This window comes from Quercus lobata, chromosome 7 (genome assembly GCF_001633185.2).
Source record: "Quercus lobata isolate SW786 chromosome 7, ValleyOak3.0 Primary Assembly, whole genome shotgun sequence".
In the NCBI taxonomy this organism is placed as follows: Eukaryota; Viridiplantae; Streptophyta; class Magnoliopsida; order Fagales; family Fagaceae; genus Quercus; species Quercus lobata.
Genome location: NC_044910.1, coordinates 32,774,701 through 32,791,922, shown reverse-complemented (window position 1 = coordinate 32,791,922; position 17,222 = coordinate 32,774,701). Strand labels below are relative to the sequence as shown.

Sequence of the window (17,222 nt, the reverse complement as noted above, 5' to 3'; positions counted from 1 at the left end):
GTAGTTCAAATTCAAACTTTGAGAACAAACAAGATCAAATTTTGAAAAATATTCATGGAAAAATTAGATAAATTAACAACTTTGAAGTACAGTCAAAATTCCAAAGGTTAGAAACAGCAACTAACAACCTTTTTTTTTTTTTTTTTTTAGTTTTATGTATGAAATAATCACAACAAAATTGACACATCATAAGATCGTAATTATAAAAATAAAATAAAATAAAATAATCCTTCCAAACACACAGGGATAGTTAATCCTAAAATTTTAATTAACTAATTTGCTTCATAGAGATAGGATTAAATGTCACCACTTTCAAACCGATAATGGTTTTACTTACACTAACTCCTTCGATTCTATTCCCCTAATCTGGAGCACAAATTTATACATCCCAATGGATTTGACTTCATATGAAGCTAAGTTTTTTTTTTTTTTTTTTTTTTTTTTTTTTTAACTTGACAAGATTCAAAATTCCACACATTTAGGTCTCATTTTGGAACCTAGATCAACTAAATTTGAAGATTTTCATTCAAGTAATGTTTGAGAATTCATTCAAGTAATTTAGTCAAGAATAAGGGTACTTTCCAACGGTCCAAATTGCCCATATTCCATCAGGAAAGTGTTATGATATTCATTGTGGTAGTGGTATTTACCTATTGCTACCATTAGTTACAAAGCATCTCTATATTTTGTTTCTGTCAAGAAGGTAGTTTAGTGTCATTTAACATGGAAAATGTCCATTTCACTTATGTATTTGACCTGCATCCACTCTCACAATATAGTGAAGGCAATACCAGCACAATATGTGTCTAGAAAAGACCACTTATTACAGATTTATACGTAAATTCTAGTTAGTTCAACTAATAAAGTATCTAATAGTTGAATAAGAGTTCTATAGTTCAATTTTTGCCTACATCAAAAACCAAATGGTATCTTGGTCTGGTTAAATAAAAGATCTAGGATTCAATTTCTGTCTACACCAAAAATTAATTGATGTCTTAGTCTGGTAATAAAAATCACAATCATCAAAAATAGACGTCATAAAGTGTTCAATCCAATATTTCATGCCCTAAGGACTATAAGTAATACTAAAACCTCACCTTTTATCATAACTTACGTGAAGTTATAAATCCACATAAACCTATCACTTTTTCTACACCATGATCTATTACCATTTTTCCATTGAATATTGATTTCGTTCTGCACTAGAAATAGACCTCCTTATTGTCAAAAGAAAAATATAGAGAATAGAGTGCTTTCTGAGTTCTGACGCGCTTTCAAGATGTTTTAAAAGTTAGCGTTAAAAAAGAACCAAACTCGAAGAAGCCCGTTATCTGTATAGCGTATAGTGTATACTGCCGTTGAGAAAATCACTCCTTAAATGGTCCCACACATTTCAAATATCAATGCAAGACTCAGACTCACTCGGCTTCTCTCTTTTGTCTTTTCCCACCAGGGGTAAAGCAAATTTCAAAAGAAGGGCATATTATATATTGTATACTCTCTCCTTCTACACCCAAACAAGGCCTGTAAAATCGGTTATTCACCAAGGTCTTTTAAGTAAAATCAATTTCAAACCAGAAAAATCAAACGTACACTAATCTCTTTAGCTTTTTTTTTTTTCTCACTCGCACTCACTCTCTTTTATAGTACCAAGAATACCACCAACCAAACATCATTGTTCTTTAACCCACAAAACACGGCCTACAAGCATTCCTTTCTTTCATGATTCGTTGAACTCTGTTTGGCTCCAAACTCTTTTGTCATTTTGTTTGTCTGAAAATACTCCCATGGCTGAAAATCAAACCCTAGGTAATGGTTCAAGTGCAGTGCCTGACCCGGTTGAAACGGGTTCGGATATGAAAATGGACACAAAGGAAGGTGGTTTTAGAGCTGAGGTTGATACTTCGGCTCCGTTTGAGTCGGTGAAGGAGGCAGTGAGTCGATTTGGTGGACTCGGTTTCTGGAAACCCCACAGCTACAAGCTCACTGAAACTGAGGTCCTCTCTCTTTTTCTCTCTTGGGTTTTTGATAAAGTTTGAATCTTTGTTACAGTTTTTGTTTGAGGGTAAATGGGTATTATTTTGTTCTTCAAAAAGTTGTTGATTTTTGCAATGGGCATAAGTATATTCTCAATTTCACTTAAAAGTAGAGCAACCCATTTCCACAGTTTGTCTAAAAATGTGTGCTTTATCCTATATGTTATGATTTTTGTTATTCTTTTCACTTTTGGGTTTGTGGTTTTGGTTCTGAGCTTAGATTCAAGTCATATGATGAATAAGATAGGGGTAATCTAAGGAATAGAGTGCTGTGTACTACGTGCCTTTTGCTGTTAAATCATTGGATGGCCTTCTTATGTGTTAAGGCCTTAAGGTTTCTCTTTGATGAATCATATGTCTGTAATCTATGTGTTAGATAGAGTTGAATTATTCACTGGCAGACTAAAGATAATTCATTTGTGTTAATAACTTGAAGTACACAGCAATTTTTAGGAGGAATGTGATCCACCACTGTGTGAAACATGATTTTTGAACATGCTATAATGGGTCTAACTATCTTTTTGAAACATCAATGGGGCTTTTTAGTGGTTGTCTTAGATGTTGGTTGCAGGGTGGTTCTTGATCGGTTGCTCTACCTAATATGCAATACATAGAAAGTGGACATGAATTGTACACTGCCTAAATTTGGTTACCATACCTTGTGTTTTCCAATTAATTTCAACCATGTGGCCCTGGAAACTGTAAATGCACAAGTGCATTGGCCAGTAAGCCACATGGTTGTGCTGCATTGGCCAATAAGTGACAGTTAAATTTAATTTGAGAATCAAAAATACAATATCTAAGGAATTGTACCTAACCTTTGCCGTTGTACATTCATTTGGTTGAAATTTATATGAATTATATTCTTGTTTTCATTGAATATTTCTAGTTAAATGAAGGTTGCATAATGGGCTCAATTACCCATGTCTGCTATTGGTGGGATGGATATATATATCCTGAATAAATTTAGCACCTGCTGAACTTGATACTAGGCATGGTACTTCATTTCTCTGCATCAGTATGATTTATCATACTTGATAATGTTCTGACAAGTTTTTATATTGATAGAATGACATGGAAGAGGTTGATATGGCAAAACTAGAGGAGCAGGCAGCACAGGTGGAGAAAGATCTGATTGTGAAAGAGAGGGAAACACTGGATGTCTTGAAAGAACTGGAATCAACCAAAATGATCGTTGAAGAATTGAAATTAAAGTTACAAAAAGAAGCATCTGAATTTAGTGTGACACTTGATACAAATATTGATGATAAGAACATGATTCCTTTAGTAAAGAAGGGAAACCACAAGAATCAGAATTCAGTAGAAGGTTTGAGCTTGTGCCCTTCTTCAGCTCCGGGTTTAATATTAATGGAACTGAAAAAAGCTAAGTTAAACCTTGGTAGGACTACTACTGATCTTGCTGACATTCGAGTTTCTGTTGAATTATATAACAAGAAATTAGAGAAGGAAAGAATCTCACTTGAGAAAACTCGTGAGAGTTTAACTCAAAATTCTTCAAAGATATCATCTCTTGAGGAGGAGCTAAACCAAACAAGACTAAAGCTACAGTTGGCAAAAGATTCTGAAATTAAAGTTGGTTCTGATGATGCCTTAGATATCTCAAAGGAGCTCCAAAGATTAAGTTCTGAGGCAGAGCAATTCAAAAAGGTGGGAGAAGCTGCAAAATCAGAAGTTTTGAGAGCAATCTCTGAGATTGAACAGACAAAAACGAAGATTAAAACAGCCGAAATAAGGTTGGTTGCTGCCAGAAAAATGAAGGAAGCAGCTAGAGCGGCAGAAGCTGTTGCTCTTGCAGAGATCAAGGCTCTATCAAACCATGCGATCTCATCGAGAGACAACTTGCAAAAGGCTGATGGAGTAACTCTTTCATTTGAAGAGTACTCTTCTCTAACCGCCAAAGCTCGAGAGGCTGAGGAACTTTCTAAGAAGAGAGTAATAGAGGCTATGCTTCAAGTTGATGAAGCAAATGTATCAAAAATGGACATTTTAAAAAGGGTTGAGGAAGCTACTGAGGAAGTCAAAACCAGTAAGAAGGCACTGGAAGAAGCTCTCCACAGAGTGGAAGCTGCAAATAAGGGAAAGCTAGCAGTTGAAGAGGCTCTTCGCAACTGGAGATCTGAGCATGGTCAGAAAAGACGTTCTGTCCAAAACTCTACCAAGTTTAAAAACCCTTACCCACCTCACCATCGAAGAGATTCCCGTCTACTTGATGTAAATGGACTTAATCTGGTTAGTGATGGAATAACGCCTGTTTTGAAGCCAACCTTATCAATAGGACAGATACTGAGCCAGAAGCTACTTATGCCAGAGGAGTTTGAATCGGGAATGCTGGCAGAGAGAAGATCTGGGAAGCGAAAGGTGTCACTGGGTCAGATGCTTAGTAAACAATATAGTGATCCACCCTCTTGGAAGACTGAGAGGGAAAGTGGTCACAAGCAATTCTCTGCAAAGAGAAAGAAGTTTGGATTTGCTAAGTTCTCACTACTTATGACTAAGCAAAGTAAGAAAAAGAAGAAGCCAACTCCAAACTTGAAGTAACACAGTGAGGCAGTGAAGATCGCAGTCCAGCACTGACTTCTATTTCTTTGTTCCTAGCCTTCCTTTTCCCTCTGGTGAAGTTCTTGGTTATGTTTGTATGCCTTTTAGTACCTTGATATTCATTCTACTTATGGTGGTTGTAAAGCTTCTTGTCATTTATATATAATGCTTAACCCTCTTTATGGCTTGTCCTAATCATATTTGATTAAAATCCTTTTCCCTCTCTTAAAGTTTCTGTTTATGTTTGTGCATTTCATTAAGCTTATTTGCTTAAAGTTGAGATAAAAAGTGACTTTAAGCAAATAAAGCAAATAAATTTGAGATAAAAAGTGGACAGTGAAGATCACAGTCCAGCACTGACTTCTATTTCTTTGTTCCTAGCCTTCCTTTACCCTCTGGTGAAGTTCTTGGTTATGTTTGTATGCCTTTTAGTACCTTGATATTCATTCTACTTATGGTGGTTGTAAAGCTTCTTGTCATTTATATATAATGCTTAACCCTCTTTATGGCTGGTCCTGATCATATTTGATTAAAATCCTTTTCCCTCTCTTAAAGTTTCTGTTTATGTTTGTGCATTTCACTAAGCTTATTTGCTTAAAGTTGAGATAAAAAGTGACTTTAAGCTAATAAAGCAAATAAAGTTGAGATAAAAAGTGGACAGTGAAGATCACAGTCCAGCACTGACTTCCATTTCTTTGTTCCTAGCTTTCCTTTACCCTCTGGTGAAGTTTTTGGTTATGTTTGTATGCCTTTTAGTACCTTGATATTCATTCTACTTATGGTGGTTGTAAAGCTTATTGTCATTTATATATAATGCTTAACCCTCTTTATGGTTGGTCCTAATCATATTTGATTAAAATCCTTTTCCCTCTCTTAAAGTTTCTGTTTATGTTTGTGCATTTCACTAAGCTTATTTGCTTGAAGTTCAGATAAAAAGTGACTTTAAGCAAATAAAGCAAATAAATTTGAGATAAAAAGTGGACAGTGAAGATCACAGTCCAGCACTGACTTCTATTTCTTTGTTCCTAGCCTTCCTTTTCCCTCTGGTGAAGTTCTTGGTTATATTTGTATGCCTTTTAGTACCTTGATATTCATTCTACTTATGGTTGTTGTAAAGCTTATTGTCATTTATGCATAGTGCTTAACCCTCTTTATGGCTGGTCCTAATCATATTTGATTAAAATCCTTTCCCCTCTCCTAAAGTTTCTGTTTATGTTTGTGCATTTCACTAAGCTTATTTGCTTGAAGTTAAGATAAAAAGTGAATTTAAGCAAATAAAGCAAATAAAGTTGAGATAAAAAGTGGACAGTGAAGATCACAGTCCAGCACTGACTTCTATTTCTTTGTTCCTAGCCTTCTTTTTCCCTCTGGTGAAGTTCTTGGTTATATTTGTATGCCTTTTAGTACCTTGATATTCATTCTACTTATGGTGGTTGTAAAGCTTATTGTCATTTATACGTAGTGCTTAACCCTCTTTATGGTTGGTCCTAATCATATTTGATTAAAATCCTTTTCCCTCTCCTAAAGTTTCTGTTTATGTTTGTGCATTTCACTAAGCTTATTTGCTTAAAGTTGAGATAAAAAGAGACTTTAAAGCAAATAAAGTCGAAATAAAAAATGACTTTAAGCAATTAAGGCAAGTAAGCTTGCAGCAAATAAGTTAGTCGTACGCTTAGTTTTTCCCTTTCCCAAATGTAGTGGTTGCTGACTAGTCCATGTGTAAGCCTGAACCCTCTAAATGGCTGGTCAAAATCATATTTGATTTTTTTTTTTTTTTTTTGGCTGAATCAAAATCATATTTGATTGAAATCACAAAAGTTTAGGCTGCGTTTGTTTTAGTGTAAAATATTTTTCGAGCCTAAAATATTTTTAGGTGAAAATATTCAAGTGTTTGGTTGTATTTCAAAAAATGCTTTGAAAAATATTTTTTGGTGTTTGGTTGTTTTCTTGAAAATACTATAGAAAACATATTTTCTACTTTTGCTCACATTTTCTCAACTTCCAAACAAATATATAATATCATTTCTCAATAAATAAACACAAAAAAAAAAAAACAAAACAAAACCCAAAAAAAAAAAAAAAATCATCAAATCCAGTCAAATTGAGAGAAGGAAGAGAGAGAAAGGCGACTGGGTTCAATCTAGAGGCGGAGGAGGCAAGATCACGCGGTGGAGGCAACTAGGTCATGGTGGGTCACTCGTCTTGCGGTGGTTTGCTCGACATGGGTAGAGAAAAAAAAGGGTAGATCGATGACATGGGTGGCAGAGGGAGGAAGAGAGAAACAGGGCAGATCGGCGGTGAGAGGCACGACCTAGACGACGGTGGAGTCGATCTCAAGTTCAGGTGATCGGCCTCTCTCTCTCTCTGACGGTGGACGACTCTCACTCACTCTCTGACGGTGACCGGCCTCTCTCTCTCTCTCTCTCTTGGTTCAGGTTTTTTTTTTTTTTTTTTTTTGGAAATGGTTTGAAGGTAAGCTTGGAGATGGGTTTTGGACTGTGTGAGGAGTGTGCTCGAGCTCTCTCTCTTCAAGTGTGGTTTCTGAAAATTGTTTGAAGGTAAAATCAAAGCGTAAATGATTTTACGTTCAAAGTGGCTTATTTTCCGGTCAAAACATAAATGATTTTCTGTTGATCGTATTTTCCGTAGCTGCCAAACACACACACAAAGGTGTAAAATAATTTCCTAAAAGTGTTTTCAGGCGAAACAAACGCAGCCTTATATGCAAGCCAATTTGATGCATTGATTAGTTTGGTGCAAGTTGGACTTCTTATGTAATGCTAATCAAATAGCTGCAGGTGTGTATTGCAGTAGAAGCCGAAACCCTTATCTTTTTTTCTTTTTGTTTTTTTGGGATAAAAAAGCTGAAACCAATTTTGATTCCACTACATTGTTTGAAAAATGTCTTAAACTTGAATATAGATTAATGGTTTTAAATAGGGAACTGCTTCCTCAACCAGTAAAAGATTGTCAACTCAATTACTATAAATAAAAAACATTGAGAAATATTTTTTTGTACTTAGGATTGCTCAATTTATCATCTAACCAAGGATTCAGATTTACACTAATGCAGGCTGTGGGGTTCGAACCCACGCGCATTTAACATGCAGAAGATCTTAAGTCTTCCCCCTTAACCTCTCGGGCAAACCTGCTGGTTTGATTTCTAATAAACAATAAAATGAGTTTGACCCCTTGATTTAGGGATTCTCATTTATTTTATTTTTTGGCTGAATTAGCATTTGTTTATATTGGAAAATGTTATTATTCCTTCCACATCTTCACTATACATGCGAGATAGAGAGAAACATGAATGATGAAACCAATCAGAAAAAGCCTACAAATAAAGACAACCCAATGTGACAGATTTCCTTTTCTTCAAGAGCAGACTACATGAGAGGATTTATTTATTTAATAATTTTGGGCGATACTTTTACATATGCTTTTTTGGTCGGAATATCCTATTTTATTTTTGTGCTTGCTTCTCCATGTGTCCAAATTTGGGTTCAGCTCCTTTACTGTAAAGTCTAACCTACCACCATCAAATGACTAATCATTTGACTGATATTGGGAACTAAGTTATAGACTAACAATTATAACATCTTTTATAATGTCTTACGTTTGTAGATTGAACTCCTCCTCTACTCCCACTATTTACCTATCTAAAAAAAGAAAAAGAAAATTCATTTGAGTGATTATATAGGGTATTATTACAAATTATATTATGGTAGTTTTCCAAATTGATACGCAAACTTTAACATACAGAAGAAAAAATTCATTTACCAATCATATTCATTATTATGGCCTTTTAGGGATAAAATCCGTTTTCATTTTAATTGTTCAATTCCTTCTATGGTTTATATATGGTTTATATATATAATTTTTTTTTTTAAAAAAAAGACTATTGAGTTTTTAAAATGACATGTGTCTTATATTCATTTTCTGGATTAAAATTAGAGAAAATTGGAGGATTTAAATTGGAGGGATAGTTTCCTTAATATCATATACTATATAATAAAAAATTGGTTTAGAAACTATGGTTGTACAAAGTGATTACTTTCACTAATTAGTAAATTAATTACTATATATTTTTTGTTAGGATATTTCCTCAATTAAGGGTTAATATTTAACATTGGTTTATTTTAGATAAAACTTTATCATTTAAATTTCAACAAATTCAAATACAATTCGAACTAAAAGTATATTATAAAAAATTACTAAACTTAAATCATACACAACAACCCGTGTTTTTTTTTTTTAAACCCATGTTTTGATTAAGAGATAAGATTTAACTATAATTTAAAAAAAAATTATATTCAAACTAAAATTCTATTATCAAAAATTTTTAAAATTAAATACCACATAACCCACATTTTTGTTTTTGTTTTTTTTTTTTTCCCTCAAGTTGCATCTTATTAAATTAATACTATTTTATTAGGACAAAACTCTTGACTAAGAGATTAGATTTAATAATAATTTAATTTAGATAGAACTTTTTCATCTAAGTTTTAGAAATTTAAATTTTACTCCAACTAAAAATCTATTATCAAAATTTTCAGAACTTATATATATATATATATATATATATATATTTAGCCATGGCTTTTTGATACAATCCCTTTTAACCAATAAGTCATCTCTATAATTAATTTCACACAATACACCTCACATTGTTGTATTTTTTTTTTTTCAAAATGCAAAATATGCTTATGTTTTAATCTAAAAAATCCATCTTACTTATTGTTCTTTACTTCTGAATTTGTGTGTAGGATATTATGCCTAATGAAATTTATTATAAAAAAGAAAAACAATGGACACCCATTTAAGTTCTTGGTTCTCTTATGTCATTTTTTTTTTTTTTTTTTGTTATTCTCAACTTTTAAACTCTTGTGTATGTTTTGATTTTTGGTTTTGGTTATTGTATTTAATTTGTGATTGTGTTGATTTTTTCAAGTAGACTATCACTAGGAAAAACTCAGTATTGAGGCACTATTTTGTTTATTATTGTTTGTGCTGGCTAGGACAAAGATTAAACATAACCCAAATAGGAATAATCAAGCCTACTTCATATCTCATATTAAGAAATTAATACAAAGCAAAAAGAGAATTTAAAATACAAAAATAGATTAATACTGATAGTCTAAATTCTAAACAATCAGAACTTAAAGTAATTTTTTTATTTAAATTATTTACTTATTTTACAATTTATTTTTACTATTTATTTAATAATTTAGTTTTAATTATTGGAAGAATGCTAGTTTTGTAATAAAATTGATAATAATGTCTTTAACATCTTTCTAATCATTTATAATAATAATAATAATAATAAAAATTAATGCACTATATCATCAATAATAATATAGATAAAATCCACATTTTAAAATAGATGGAAAAAGATTTTTAAGTGTGTCGTGATGAAATGGGCAAAACTTATTTATAATCAAATTCAATCTCATTAAATTATTATCCTAAAAGAATCGTTTGATCATATAATTGGTCTTTTTCTGGTGCTGACACGTGTGCAAATATCACAAATCTCCAACATGTAGCTTCTCACACACTAAACAAAAACCTCGTCTAGATGTCTATATTTTTTTGGTTGACATAAAAGTATAAAACATGCCTAACACAAAAAATTATTCCCAACCCAACTCCCTCAACGACCATTCCACGCATCGCCCAACACAGCAAGCTTTCCAACTCTAAGGAAACTGAAATTCCCATACTGTCTCTCTCTATCTCTCTCTCTCTCTCTCTAAGCAACCTTGTATTCCAAACCATTCCAAAGGTAAAATATCTTTTCCTCCTATAATTTCGATTCCCAATCTGCTATTTTTGTTTGCTCCTCACAAAAACAAATAACAGAACTCTTGTTCTGAGAATCCCAGATTTGTAACTTCGTTTCCCAAGTTCTGTTTTTTCAGTTTCCAAATGGGTCTCTTAGGTTGTTTTTCTTTACCTTGGTATTTGCTCTTTATGTTAATTTGTTTTTGGTTTTTTAACTGCTTTTTGCTTTTTCTTCTTCGTGTGCCTTTTATTTATATCGTAGAGGTTTTATTGTTATAATTGTTTCTTATCTTTGTCAAAATTTGTGGTTATTTTGTATTGCTTATGTATGCTTTTTTAAAATTGGTAATTAAGGTTTTGACTTTTGATTTTTCTCTGTTTCAAGTTGATAGATACATAGTTTGACCTTTGAACACATGTTAATAGAGTTTTATTAGATTAATATTATGTTTCCTATGTTTTTTATTTGTATCTATGTCCTGGTATTATTATTATTCAATTTGCAAATTTGGTCTATGTTGTACTGATAGAAATCCAGTTCTATTAGTAGGTATATACCATATGTGTGTATTTTTGGGTCAAATAACAGGATTAGTGCTCAGCTTGTTATAATGGAAAACTTTTTCTGCATTTTCTGGTGTCTGGTACAACCGAAAATGCTAGTCAAAAGAATTTGTTTCTTTTTGGTAGTCAACGAAAAATAAGCTCGATAGAGCAGGAAACCAGTACAAAAAAAACTCCTGAATACAAATGGTTTATTGTTCATTATACAGATCACAACCAAACATTGGAAAATGAGTCATTTTCCACAAAAAATAAATAAATAAAGGGTTTTCTGTTGAAACAAATGGAGCACAAAACCTTTTGCTGTCCACTTTTTAGTGATTTTATGTTATTGGCAGGCCTAGACATCTATGATGGTTCAGTTAGAAGCTCATTTAGGGTTATTCGTGAATCAAAGATCTAATGCCGTAATGGCAGTTTAAGTATTTATATTTTGTTAAGCATAAATTACCCCGATCACAGGTTATTTGGGCTTGTGGCTGCAGGTTGATATGTACATATTGGCGTTGATAATGAAAAAGCTGATGAAGAACAGTGTCAAGTTCTATTTATTAGGTTGCTAATTTAAGATCGTCAATAGGGCTAAAAGAAGCCAATATCAGTAGAGACGATCGTGCTAGGATTGGTGATAACATAATGTTTAGCAGTTGGCAGGGTGCTTGCAATCACAATTGCAGGGTGCCTTGAAATGGTTGCCAACGATAAGGAGATTTGACAATTAATAAAATGCTAGTGAGTAGAATGTTTCGGCTGTAACCCTAGTGGACTGAGCCAAAACTTAAAAGAATGTTGAAGTACAGGGGTTTCATTACTAATTGAAATATCTAATTTACATCTTTACTCCAATATAAGTGTAGGTCCAACATGCTAGCCCTTGGTATGCATCTTAAGCTCACTGTTTAGCTCTTACTTCTACTGTAGTTCGCATAGGACTTAGGAATATCTACTGACAAGGAACATCTCATTACTGGGTTCTCATTTTATTGCAAATTGTAAAATCCTTCTTGACAATTATAATATGTTGTATTTTGTAAATGATTCACTAACAATTATTTTGCAATATTTGGTTATAACAATTTTTGTTGAATGGTTGTGATTTCAGGCACCATGAACACGAGAATTGGGCTCTTATTTGTATTATTGTTGGGTGCTAGCTGGGCTTCTGATGCTAGACAACTGGAGAGTGTAATGATCTCTAAAATATCAGGTAAATATTTCAACAGAATTTTTAATTTTGTTCTTGTTGTTGACCATTTACTTCTTCTTTTAACTTCATAGTACATAATTATCATTGTGTAACAGTTCAAGATGCAAATTTGATGCCTTATGTACTCTATTGAATAATCCTGTTTTGAAAGAAGGGTTGGCCTTTTTTGGAAGTCCGCAGAAATAGCTTTAGTCCAGCATGCCATAATTTGCTTTCTACTAGTTCAAGAGAACACTTTTAAGTCCAGCTTAGCCGTGTCAGTTGATTGGGTAACATTTGTTACCCTAAGTATCTAATATGTTGTCAATGGTAAACCATACCTTTGGTAACACTTTGACTTAGCTTTTAGCCAAAAATATGCATGCACACACAGACACACAAACACACAAAAACATTTATTACGCTCCTTTACCTTTGACCTCTAGGGCTTTCCAGGTTTAAGTAGAACTAGTAGCTTTATTTCGGGACATGATATACCAGTAATAATAGGTTGGGTTGAACTTGGTATCAATCTCCTTTAGAGAAGTGTAGGTTGTCTAGAGTGCAATGCCTAGTAAGATATTGTATCTCCCAAAAATGACGATTCTAAATATATGTTCTTTGACATTTAGTAAAACTTGATGCTTTGGGAATTGGGATGTAAAGGTAAATACTTCTAGGGTCATCAAACTATGGCATTTTCCCCAAAAAAAAAAAAAATGTTAAAAATAAGATCTAGAGTAATTTGTCATTTGACATGAATGTTCCCGTCAATCTTATCTTATTGGAGAAGGGAATAGTCTTTCTTGATATGAAAATGCTACAAAATGGATGACATTGACTGAGTTGTTTTTTTGGTTCAGTTTCCACAAATGACAATTTGTGCACATTGTGCGAGGAGTTTGCTTCTGAGGCAGTGGATTACCTTGCTGAAAACAAGACCCAGACTGAGATTATTGAATTGCTTCATGTGGCTTGCTCTAGTGTAGGCGTTTTCAAACCGGAGGTAGTCACATCTTTTAGTTGAGTTTTATATTAGATGAAATGCAATTATATTAGCCTCTTCCCTGAATGGGGAAAAAAAAGTTATGGTGATCTCAGCTGTCTTTCTTTCTTTTCTTTTTATTTTTTTTAGCCTATTCCATGAACTCCAAAAGGCAAGAGGTGAAAAAAAAAAAAAGGTTATGGTGATCTCAGCCATCATAATAATATTTTTTTTTTTTTGCCAAGTTGCCATGGTTATTAAGTGCTCATGTTCATTGATTTATTTTGAATCTATCCTATGTAGGTAGGTTGATTGGTCAATGTGCCTTCATGTGCACTAGTTGGATAGCTGTAGATTGTATATATTATAAGTACCATGCAGTGTAGACAAGTACTGGTAGCAGTATTGTAAAGTAATGTTTACTTGATTGCAGAAATAAAGATAGGATAAACATAGTAGTGGAATAAGTACCCTCTCTCTGAAGACATGAAATTTTTAATTTATAGATGCTTGTAAAATATTGTGTTTAATCTTAAAATTTTAAGGGTGTTTGATCCTGATATCTGCTCCCCCTCTTATTTTCTCCCCAAAGAAAAATTATTCAATCTAATTTTTCTTCTTATTGTTTTTGTATTCCACAGTGCATCACTTTGGTGGACTATTATGCTCCTCTCTTCTTCTTAGAGGTTTCCAATGTACAACCTGATGTGTTTTGCCGAAAGGTCGATCTCTGTAATCAAGTTGCAAGGATTTCTTCTCAACTTCACGAAGACAGCTGTGGGCTTTGCCACCATGCTGTTTCAGAAGTATTAATTAAGTTGAAAGATCCTGACACACAGGTATGTACTTGCATCATTTGCTGAACATAAAATAAAAATTAAATAAATAAATAAAAGAATAATTTATGTAATGTAGAAGCAAATGTTTACCTTTTCTGACCTATGGCATATTTTTCATATTCTCACATTTTCAACCAAAAAGGAAAGGAAAGGAAAAAGGGGGTTGGGGGGGTGTGGGGGGAAGGGTTAAGAAAGAAAGAAAATCAATGTGCTCTTTACCTCTTAGTTGTTGCCAATTCTTCTGGATGTCATCTGCTTGTCTGTTGTGAAAAGTTAACAGGTTAATTTATGTTGTATTTGGAAGAAGTAATTGATATTTGAATGAAATTTATTAAATGATGGGATTGTAAATGCCATAATTTAAAATCTCAGTAAGTACTAGTTTTGTTGTTTGGTATAAAGAAGGAAATCCAGTTTATCTAAACAGTAAGTTTAAAACTACATTAACATTTAACTGCGATGTTTTGCATTGTTGTTTGTCTTCACCTGGCAATGTAGAAAAGAACTTCAATAGCACAGATCATCAACGGGCAAAGCAAAACTGTTATTAACTTATCATCCAGTTTATTTCAGATATTAAGATTTCTATACTTTCTTATAAACCTCAGTCATCCTATTGTATCCTCAAATAGAGTGCCAAAACCACTAAAAAAGCAAAAAGGAAAACCCTTTTTTTCCTCTTGGTTACATAGTATGAAGCTTCTACAGACTCTCTCTCAAACCCATTCCTCCATAACTACAACTACCAACTCTAGCTATGGTAGATATTTCTTGGAACTCTTAGGTACCACAGGATCAATGATTTCCTCAAATATCAAAATCTGAAAAGTAAGACAGGCCTCCTCGTCATCCAAAGCCTTAATCATTTCTCTAATCTGCCTTTGAGTACCTTTCACTACATTGGAAAATCTCACTTATGGGCATAGGCTTTTTTAAGTGAAGAACAAAAGGAAAGTCTGAGCTGGCTACCCCAAATTGGGGGCGTTGAGCAGAGGTGTAGATGTTTTACCTTTGCTAGGTGACTTGTTGGGGTAATTTGGAAATAATGCCTTCATTGGTAGAATATTGAGCCCTCAAATCCCATCTACAGTTCCTGCTTGATTTTTGAAATTTCTTCCGATGCTTTACCTAAACAAGGAGCTCTCATAAAATTTAAAATTCTGTGTTTTAGGAAATTCTGTTAAAAAATTCCATGTCCAAACATGACATTAAAGCTAATGCTAATACTAACTAGATGAGTAAATCAATCTTCCCACCCATGTTTGATTGCTGTTTTATGGATAAAGGCCCAACCAAATGAGAAATGACTCCAAACTGGCAATGCTTACTGTTTATTTTAGCTTTTAACTAATCAATCACAAACCCTCTTTAAATTGTAAGCCAACTTCACCAATATCAATGCCATCCAAAAGCAGAAGAAGAAACTAAACAAACAGCCAGAAATTGATATATTTTTAGACCAGTGGCCACTACTTCAATTAGATTGTGTTTTATAGGCTGACTAGCTACACATAGATTATTTAAAGATCACATACTCAGCTTTTGATTGCTTGTGTAGTAAATCTGTTGGTATTTATGATTTATGTTTCAGAAAGTTTGCTGACTTTGGAGTGGTAATATCTATATAAAAATTTGTTTGGGAGTAATAAAGTGCTTTACAAATATAACAAACTTTGGGCTACTGAATATATATATCCGGATTGTAAATTTGACAATAGAATTTTAAATTAGTTATGGAGTTGCAATATTTCCACCAGCTTGTGTTAAAATATTATAATTTTAACGTGTTTACAGTTGGCATTGGTTTATGTGATTGTGATATTTCTACAAACTTATGGTTTTTTTTTTTTTTTTTGGTTGAACCAGCTAGAAGCTTATGTAAAGTCATGACTTTTATTGCCAAAAAAATTATGTAGTTTTTGTATGCTCTTTTTGTAAAATTTTACTGCTATTCCATCGTTGTTTGGATCAATGGAGAGATATCTTACAATGTTCAAGGATATCTCCAGGCCCAAAACACACAAGCATTGACATACCATGAAGCTTACTGCTGAATAGACAACTAATATCTTATATTGCTTTCATTTCAGCTAGAGATCATTGAGTTGCTTTTGAAGGCATGTAATTCTATGGAGAACTATGTGAAAAAGGTAAGAACAGTTTTAAGAAATTAATTCAAAAATGTACCTGCCCCACTATGTTGTATCAGAAGTGAGATTCCATTAATAGCAGATGCCGTCTATTGATTGATAATTGTCAGATGTGACATTTTATTGTTTTTGGCACCCACAATAAAATCTCGATGATCACATGACCTAGTTGATGACTTGATGTGCATAAATTTGATGCATGATTATTTTGTTTCTGAAGGCCTTTTAATCTTTGTGGAGGGTCTTAATAATGGTTCTCATTTTTCAAAAAACATGAGAACCAAATAGGCAACTTTATGATGAATTTTCCACAAGCATGCTATCTGTTGGCCTTTAAAGGTCAGTAAGTGGAAAAAGAAAAATACTACCAAGAGCATAAGCAGGCTTCTGCCTAGTTTCTAGTATTTAATTGAAACATGTTCTGAAAGTTGATATTTATGATCAGAGGAAAGTTTAACTTAGTATTCCATTAAACCATATTTTGTTTTCTAAATTTTATATTCTTTGGCAGTGCAAGAAGATGGTTTTTGAATATGGACCTCTGATCCTAGCCAATGCTGAGAAATTTCTGGAATCGACAGACATATGTGTCACACTTCATGCCTGCAATTCGTCTATAGAAACGAGCAAGGAACTAAAAGCAGCCATGGTGTCTGATTCTTAATTATGGCATAACAAATCTGGTGGAATGACAATGCAGTAGAGACTTGCTATTTATACTTTCATTCTGAGATGTGTGTGTATAATAATACAAGGACAAATGGTGTTTTTCATGTACAATATGTGCTCAAAAATTCAAATGCTTGAATGAAGATTATTTCATCTTGCAATGTGTATATCATAGTTTCTAGGAGTAATGTTCCTTACTGCAACTGAACAGTAATAAACATCATAGTCTTGGTTTTGGTTTCTTGGTTCCTATATCTAAAAGCACTACACGTTGCTGTAAATGCCGTTATTGGATTAGAAATGGCTATAGTAAAGCTTTTGTCAAACCCAAACTTTTTAAATATTTTACCTATCAAATTCTCATTGAACCCTATTAAATTTTAGCAGTTCCATCCATCCCAAAATCGACCTATTTATATTTGCGAGGCTTAAACCATTTTGTTTTTCTTA

General features: G+C 33.1%; 2 protein-coding genes and 1 non-coding gene across 4 annotated transcripts; 2 read left to right on the top strand and 1 right to left on the bottom strand.

Annotated features, from left to right (window-relative positions):
• Nucleotides 1-1,582: 1,582 nt before the first annotated feature.
• Nucleotides 1,583-4,793, top strand: LOC115953374 (WEB family protein At2g38370). Its single transcript, XM_031071001.1, has 2 exons — nt 1,583-1,997; nt 3,105-4,793. The coding sequence occupies exons 1-2, from the start codon at nt 1,788-1,790 to the stop codon at nt 4,593-4,595; spliced, it is 1,701 nt and encodes a 566-aa protein (XP_030926861.1). The 5' UTR covers nt 1,583-1,787; the 3' UTR covers nt 4,596-4,793.
• A 2,870-nt stretch (nt 4,794-7,663) lies between these two features.
• On the bottom strand, nt 7,664-7,747 carry TRNAL-UAA. Its single transcript has one exon. It is a non-coding gene; the product is annotated as a tRNA-Leu (tRNA).
• Nucleotides 7,748-10,196: 2,449 nt separating this feature from the next.
• Nucleotides 10,197-17,013, top strand: LOC115953530 (prosaposin-like). 2 transcript variants are annotated; one of them, XM_031071246.1, is made up of 6 exons: nt 10,197-10,380; nt 12,046-12,150; nt 12,993-13,135; nt 13,756-13,953; nt 16,044-16,103; nt 16,615-17,013. In XM_031071246.1, exons 2-6 carry the CDS (start codon nt 12,051-12,053, stop codon nt 16,765-16,767), a joined length of 654 nt encoding a protein of 217 aa, XP_030927106.1. In that variant the 5' UTR covers nt 10,197-10,380; nt 12,046-12,050; the 3' UTR covers nt 16,768-17,013. The 2 variants fall into 2 exon arrangements, with proteins under 2 accessions (XP_030927106.1, XP_030927105.1); XM_031071245.1 differs by lacking the exon at nt 10,197-10,380 and adding an exon at nt 10,404-10,536.
• The last annotated feature ends 209 nt before the right edge of the window (nt 17,014-17,222 follow it).

Coding starts and splice junctions, on each gene's coding strand:
- LOC115953374 (XM_031071001.1), top strand. CDS start 1,788: ATGGCTGAAAATCAAACCCTAGGTAATGGTTCAAGTGCAGTGCCTGAC. Junction 1,998..3,104: donor ACAAGCTCACTGAAACTGAG/GTCCTCTCTCTT, acceptor TTATATTGATAG/AATGACATGGAAGAGGTTGA.
- LOC115953530 (XM_031071245.1), top strand. Junction 12,151..12,992: donor AATGATCTCTAAAATATCAG/GTAAATATTTCA, acceptor TTTTTGGTTCAG/TTTCCACAAATGACAATTTG. Junction 13,954..16,043: donor TGAAAGATCCTGACACACAG/GTATGTACTTGC, acceptor CTTTCATTTCAG/CTAGAGATCATTGAGTTGCT.